This window comes from Otolemur garnettii, unplaced genomic scaffold, assembly GCF_000181295.1.
Source record: "Otolemur garnettii isolate 467f Iridium unplaced genomic scaffold, OtoGar3 scaffold00145, whole genome shotgun sequence".
Taxonomy (NCBI): domain Eukaryota; kingdom Metazoa; phylum Chordata; class Mammalia; order Primates; family Galagidae; genus Otolemur; species Otolemur garnettii.
Window position 1 is genome coordinate 3,638,592 of NW_003852540.1, and position 7,662 is coordinate 3,646,253.

At 41.9% G+C, this 7,662-nt stretch overlaps 1 protein-coding gene across 2 annotated transcripts in view; it reads left to right on the forward strand.

Moving 5' to 3' along the window:
- Positions 1-7,662, forward strand: part of LOC100953598 (telomerase-binding protein EST1A) — a 149,353-nt gene that overhangs the window by 21,884 nt on the left and 119,807 nt on the right. For both annotated transcript variants that reach the window (XM_023518698.1, XM_023518699.1), the window contains exons 7-8: positions 2,769-2,879; positions 3,259-3,471. In XM_023518698.1, coding sequence (XP_023374466.1) covers positions 2,769-2,879; positions 3,259-3,471 — 324 coding nt within the window. The remainder of the gene's footprint in view (positions 1-2,768; positions 2,880-3,258; positions 3,472-7,662) is intronic.

A 7,662-nucleotide genomic window follows, 5' to 3' on the forward strand; every position in this document is an offset into this window, starting at 1 on the left:
CCACAGGCGCCAAGCCTTTTTTTTTTTTAATTAATTTTGAGATAAGAGTCTCACTCTGTCGCCCTGGGGTTGAGTGTCCTGGCATCATAGCTTATAGCAACCTCAAATTCTTGGGCTTAAGGGATTCTTTTGCCTCAGCCTCTTGAGTAGCTGGGAATACAGACACCCACCACAATGCCTGGCTTTTTTTTTTTTTTGGAGACCGGGTCCTACTCTTTCTTAGGCTGTTCTCAAACTCCTGAGCTCAGGCAATCCACCCTCCTTGGCCTCCCAGAGTGCTAATGAGCCACTGTGCCTGGCCTCTAATTTCTTAGTTTTTTTGTAGACAGGGTCTTGCTGTTGTTCAGGCTGATTTTGAACTCCTGAGCTCAGAGGATTCTCCCGCCTCAGCCTCTCAGAATACAAGGATTATGAGCATGAGTCATTGTGCTGAGCCTCAGCCAAATTATTTTTCTTGCATGGACCTCTGACCTAGATTAGCACGCCCTTTAAGTTCTTTTTCTCTTTCCCGCTTCCTCTGTCTACCTCTCTCATCCTAATTGTCTATTAAGATCGTTTTCTCAACTTTTTTCTATCCTGTAATCAGTCATTCAGTAAATCTCAGATATTTATTTATATATGTTTATATATATAGATATATATATATATATTTTTTTTGCAGTTTTTGGCTGGGGCTGGGTTTGAACCTACCACCTCTGGTATATGGGGCCGGCGCCCTACTCCTTTGAGCCACAGGCTCTGCCGTCAGATATTTATTAAGAACATCTGAGCTCAGCACCTGTAGCACAGTAGTTACGGAGCCAGCCACATGCACTGAGGTTGGTGGGTTCGAACTGGCCTGGGCCAGCTAAACAACAATGGCAACTGCAACAAAAAAATGGCCAGGCGTTGGGGCGGGTGCCTGTGGTCTCAGCTACTCAGGAGGCTGAGGCAAGAGAATTGCTTGAGCCTAGGAGTTTGAGGTTCTCTACTGAGGGCAACAAAGTAGGACTCTGACTCACAAAAACCAAAAACAGCCAAAAGAAACTCCTGCTTAGCTAGTGGTGTGTCAGATATTCTGTTTCAGTGGTTCTCATTTTTCCTAATGCCACGACCCTTAATACAGTTGCTCATGTTGTTGTGACCCCCAACCATAAAATTATTTTTGTGGCTACTCATAACTATAATTTTGCTACTGTTATGAATCATAATGTAATTATCTGATATGCAGGATCGTCTTAGGTGACCCCTGTGAAAGGGTCATTCAACCCCCAAAGAGGTTATGACCCACAGGTTGAGAACCGCTGTGTTAGACTATAGGCATTATGGAAATTCAATCTTTTCAGGAGTCATATGTGTCTAAACATCTCTTATTTTGTAAATATGGAAACTTCACTAGGTTAATTTGCTTAGTGTCATACCTAATAAATGCAGGATCAAATTCAGGTGCACGTAGTTGACCTTAGAACCTCTGCCTTTAACTATGTTAGATGAACGTAAGATATGAGTTTTCAAGAATGAGTGGACACTGAGGAGAAAAAGAAGCTAGTATTTTAGATGTATTTTGACACAGTTACAGAAAACAGTGAAAATGTATATGGAGAGAGTGTAAAAGCTTTGGATATTCTTTTCCCTTGTTTCAGTTTTATTCTTCCTTCTGACTCCTTGTCTTTCCTTTATTTCTTCTTTTCCCTATTACTTGATTATAAACTGCCTGGGAGGCTGAGGCAAGAGAATCGCTTAAGCCCAAGAGTTTGAGGTTGCTGTGAGCTGTGATGCCACAGCCCCTCTACCCAGGGTGAAAACTTGAGACTCTGTCTCAAAAAAAGAAAAATTGAATAAATGGACTTGAAGTATATATTTGCTGGATTCATTGAGTGATATTGATAAAATGTTCAACTCACTAATTATAATTTTTAAAAATCGTCAGTATCAATGGCAACGTTATTGACTAGGTGTAACTAAATGTGACACATGTAATAAGCACTTCATGAGTCTAGGAACATTGCTTCATGGGTGTTAGGGTTTCCACTTCAATGGTGAAGATATGGGAGCTCAGGAAGATTATTACATAACTAACCCAAAGTCTCAGGGTCAAATCCCAGATAAGCCAGTATTTGAACTTAGGTCTTTCTTAATTCATTATACCATTACTGATTCTATGATAAGAATCCAGAATGTAAGGTAAGTTGAACATTTCTTTCTCTAAAAACAAAACATAGTTGCTGTTTTATTTTAAGAGGCCTTTTATTCCTTTCTTTCCTTTACAAGTACTTGGTTTCTGGAGCACCTTTGCACGTAAAATACAGTACTGTGTAAGAAAAGACGTGTGATGTAATTGCCATGGCTTCTCCCACGGATAGCATTTCTGATTTTCTTTTCTTTTCTTTTTGTTTTTTGAGACAGAGCTATCCCCCTGGGTAGAGTGTCCATGTCATCACAGCTCACAGCAACCTCCAGCTCCTGGGCTCAAGCGAGTCTCCTGCCTCAGCCTCCCAAGTAGCTGGGACCATAGGCGCCTGCCACAATGCCTGGCTATTTTTTTGGTTGCAGCCATCATTGTTGTTTGGCGGGCCTGGGCTGGATTTGAACTGCCAACTCAGGTGTATGTGGCTGGCGCCTTAGCTGCTTGAGCCACAGGCGCGGAGCCATTTCTGATTTTCTTATTGGAATTCCTCACAGCCTAGGAGACAGACTGGGAAAGATAGTAGGATTTCTTGGGTTAGCTGCCTCAGGCTGCAGTTAAGAACAGAACTGATTGACTGAATGTCTCTGGCCTCTTTCCACAGAGGAGGAAGCTTGATGCTGTATATTACTATATGCGCAGTTTAGCTGCCAGCAACCCTATCCTAACTGCCAAAGAGAGTCTCATGAGCTTGTTTGAAGAGACTAAACGAAAGGTGAGTTGGGGATGCAGGGAGAAACAATTCTTGGAAGAATACATTTCCCTTAGTGCTCTGTGACTTCAGGGGAGTGATTAATAATATCCATAGTGGTACCATGAGGCTGTGCTGATGCATAGTCAGCCAGCTACTGTGCAGAACCAAATTGCAATATTCAGGAGAACTTTTAGGGTGCCCTCAGCTATACATGTTCCACAGCATCTAGTTTACAGAATTAATAACTTCTATTAGAGCAGATGATACTCTGCTACTTTGGAATTGTAACAAAGCCTTTACTTTTTATAGTCCCTAGGCAACAAACACAGATGAGGTGAGGTTCTTCTTTTTGTTAATTGAATCTCAGGAGAGTCTAAACTTAGGTTTGTATGTTACATAGGCAGAACAGATGGAAAAGAAGCAACATGAGGAATTTGAACTGAGCCCTGATCAATGGCGGAAAGGAAAGAGGTCAACTTTTCGGCATGTTGGTGATGATACCACTCGCCTGGAGATCTGGATTCATCCATCCCATCCACGATCCTCCCAGGGCACTGAGTCTGGGAAGGATTCTGAGCAGGAGAATGGGCTGTGTAGCCTGAGTCCCAGTGATGTAAGTTCCTAAGAGTGATGCAATGAACCAAACTAAGTAAGGCTAGGTGACCTGGTTCACTCAACTGTGAGGTGCTCTGCAGAGTCTTTCCACTGATCATAGGAAAGACAACCCAAGGCACATAAGGCTCCCTGATGTCCTCTTCCTTTTCATTTACATGTCCTTTATCTTATTTGCTTCCCTTTCTCACCACTATGTGGCACTGCAGAATTTCATAAAAGTAGAGTTCAAATTTTTTGTTGTTGTTTTTAGTTTGGCGTCATCAATACAGTGCTTTAGAATTCTATTCCTTTTTTTTAATATTAAAAAAATTTCACCCAGGAGACATAGATTTAAGTTGCCTTAGATATTTACTCTCAATGCTTTAGGATTCTGTGTGGGATGTTATACTTACTTTTTCTTCTTGGTTGACCTTATATTTAGAGAATGAATTAAAGCAGCCAGGGGTAGGTTAGTCTGGTTTGTGATCAGCCTCTTATGGGATAACCTCTTATAACTCTTGGGATAGGGCTTTTTCCTTAAATCAGGAGAAATGACAGTAAAAAAATCACAGGTTTGTATGCAAGTTTCTCCTCTTCATTTACTCAGTAAATATTGAATATTGTGCCACATACTAGAGATGCATGAAAAAGATGTCCTTTTGCTCTCAGTGTGAGCATTCTAGTTGAATATACAGAAGCGTGAACAGGCATTTGGAATATAGTATAATAGATTTTGTTTGGGGTATGCACCCAACATTTGTGGGAACACATAGCTGTGGATCAGTTTGAAGTATAAAGATCAGAGTTAGCTAGAAAAGAAGGTGAAGGAAACCGGTAAATTATTTCCTAGGCAAAGGAAATAGCATATGCAGAGGCCTGAACCTAGGGAGAGAGAGCACAGCAGTTGGAAAACTACGTAGGGCTAGTTCATTGTGCCTTGAGAGTAAATTTATAGTGGACTGAGTAGTGGGCCAAGTTGGGGCCAAATGTTGAGGGGTTATACAATAATTAATTTGGGGGAGGCGCCTGTGGCTCAGTGGGTAGGGCGGTAGCAGGTTCAAACCTGGCCCCAGCCAAACTGCAACAAAAAATAGCCAGGTATTGTGGCAGGTGCCTGTAGTCCCAGCTACTCAGGAGGCTGAGTTAAGAGAATCGTCTAAGCCCAAGAGCTGGAGGTTGCTGTGAGCTGTGACGCCATGAGGGTGACAAAGTGAAACTCTGTCTCTAAAAATAAAACCAAAAAAACCCAATAATTAATTTGGGCTTTATCCTGACGATAGTAGGGAGCTATTGAATGCTTTAAATAAGGGAATAAGGAGTCAGATCTGCCTTCTGTATCTATAACTGTGGCTGCTTTGTGAAAAGTTTAGAGAAGAGTAAGACAGTATAGGAAATTAGAAAAGTGCTGTAGTAACCCAAGTAAGATGCAAAAATGACTTGAGCCAAGAAATGGCCTTGGAGATAGGGAGACGTGAACGTGATAGTGATTCTTCATATCCATAAATAGAACCCAAAGGACTTGACTGGGATGTGGGGAGCTCAGGGAAAAGAGGGAATCAAGAATAATACCTAGGATTCTGACTTGGAAACTGGAAGATGGTTTATACCCTGAAATGAAGACTAAAAGTGGGTTGGTTTTAGGAGAAAGATGATGAATTTAATTTTAGACATACTGAATTTGTCATTCCTTTAAGACAGCAATCTCTACCTTTTTGGCACTAGAGACTGCTTTCATGGATGATAGTTTATCTATGAGAAGGGGTAGGGGGTGGTTTTGGAATGATTCATGTGTATTACATCTCCACCTCAGATCTTCAGGCATTAGATTCTCATAGGGAGTGTGCAGCCCGGATCCCTCCCATGTACTGTTTACGATAGTGTTCTTACTCCTGTGGAAATCTAATCCTATTACTGATTTAACAGGAGGCGGAGCTCAGGTAGTAATGCAAACAATGAGAACATCTGTAAATACAGATGAACCTTCCCTTGCTTGCCCATCCTTCAGTTTTTGCTGTGCAGACCTGTTCCTAACAGGCTGTGGACTGGTACTGGTCCCCAGCCCAGGGGTTGGAGACTGCAGTTTTAAGATATTGAAATGGAGCTATTCAGAGGCTATTCAAAGGCTAACAGGTGTCTAGAGCTGAGGAGAGTGGTCTAGGCCACAGGTGAAGTTTTTTTAGACAGAGTCTCACTTTGTCACCCTCGGTAGGGTGCTGTGGGCATCACAGGTCACAGCAACCTCCAGCTCTTGGGCTTAGGCGATTCTCTTGCCTCAGCCTCCCAAGTAGCTGGGACTACAGGCGCCCACCACAGCGCTCAGCTATTTTTTGTTGCACTTTGGCCAGGGCTGGATTCGATCCCGCCTCCCCATGGAGCCACAGGTGCTGCCCCCTCTTTATTTTTTTGACAGAGTCTCACTATGTCGCCCTCTGTAGAGTGTCATGGCACCACAGCTCATAGCAACCTCAAACTCTTGGGCCTAAGTGATTCTCCTGCCTCAGCCTCCCAAGTAGTTGGGACTACAGGGGCCTGCTACAGTGCCTGGCTATCCTTTTTTTGCAGCTGTCATTGTTGTTTGGAAGGCCCTGGGTTGGGTTTGAACCCACCAGCCCCAGTGTATGTGGCTGAGCTATGGGCAACCTAGCCTATTTTTTTTTTTTTTTTGAGACAGAGTCTCACTGTGTCACCCTTGGTAGAATGCAGTGGTGTTACAGCTCACAGCAGCCTCAAACTTTTGGGCTTAAGTGATTCTCTTGCCTCAGCCTCCCAAGTAGCTGGGGCTACAGGTGTCGGCCTCCACACACAGCTATTTTGTTGTTAGAGTTGTCATTATTGTTTAGCTGGCCCAGGCTGGGCTCAAACCCTCCAGCCTTGGTGTATGTGGCTGGCATCATAACCACTGTGCTACAGGTGCCAAGCCTATATTTTATTCTTAAAGTAATGTGTGGGTAAGATTGTTTTTATTCTATGTGCATCTCAGGGAATGCATTTTCAGCACGTGAGCTGTCATTGGACTCATTAATTTTATTGATTATTTTGTTTCTACTTATACAAATAATATATAAATACAGTCTTAAAAAATTTAAATCATTATAGAAGTATATGGAGTAAAATGTAGTAATAGTTTTCTGAACTATTTGTGAAGCTATATATATATTTTTTTTTTCTTTTTTTTTTGAGACAAAGTCTCCCTATGTTGCCCTCAGTAGAGTGCTGTGGTGTCAGCATCACAGCATACTGCAACCTCCCACTCTTGGGCTTAAGTGATTCTCTTGCCTTAGCCTCCTAAGTAGCTGGGAATACAGATGTCCACCACAATACCCAGCTATTTTTTTTTTGCAGTTGTTATTGTTGTTTAGCTGGCCCAGACTGGGTTCAAACCTGCCACCCTGGCTGTGTGTGGCTGGTGCCGTAACCACTGTGCTATGGGCACCAAGCCAAAGCTTTGAGTTTAGGCTTTTAATTCTAGACTACCAGTACTTGAGACAGAAGTCTGGAATTTTATAATGATATTTGTCAACTCAGGAAACCATGCCATCTTTTTTTTAATTTAAAATGATTGATTTATTATATAGTTCAGATACATAAACTGAAAATTCAATCCATCTGAAAATTAAGCTTTAAGAATACAAGTTCAGTTTCCAGGGAATACCCAGGAAGGCAATTTTTTGTCTAATCTAGAATACTAATAAAGATGACTTCATGATGAATAAAATGTTTTACCAGCAGTTCTGTTCAGGCCAGCATGTTAATAATTGTGGTTTCTTACCTTAGAAGAAATTCTAAATAAATATTCTCTTAGGCTAAATAAGACTTGGTTAAACAATAAGACTTGAGAGGGGATAATCAAAGCATATAAGTGAACAAAATAAACTGATAAACTGTTCCTTTAGAAATGAAGGCAAAAGTATATTCATTACAGTAATGTTAGCCTCTGGAAAATAATTCTGTTTTTAGTGTTTTACCTGCTTAAAAAACAAAATCAAGACCTGGTGTGGGGACTTATGCCTGTAATGTGAGCACTCTGGGAGGCCTTGAGGGGATTGCTTGAGTTCAGCAGTTTGATACCAGCCTGAGTGAGAGCCAGACCTCTGTCTATCAAAAATAGAAAACTTGGCTCGGTGCCTGTGGCTCAAGTGGCTAAGGCGCCAGCCACATACACCTGAGCTGGCGGGTTCAAATCCAGCCTGGGCCAGCCAAACAACAATGA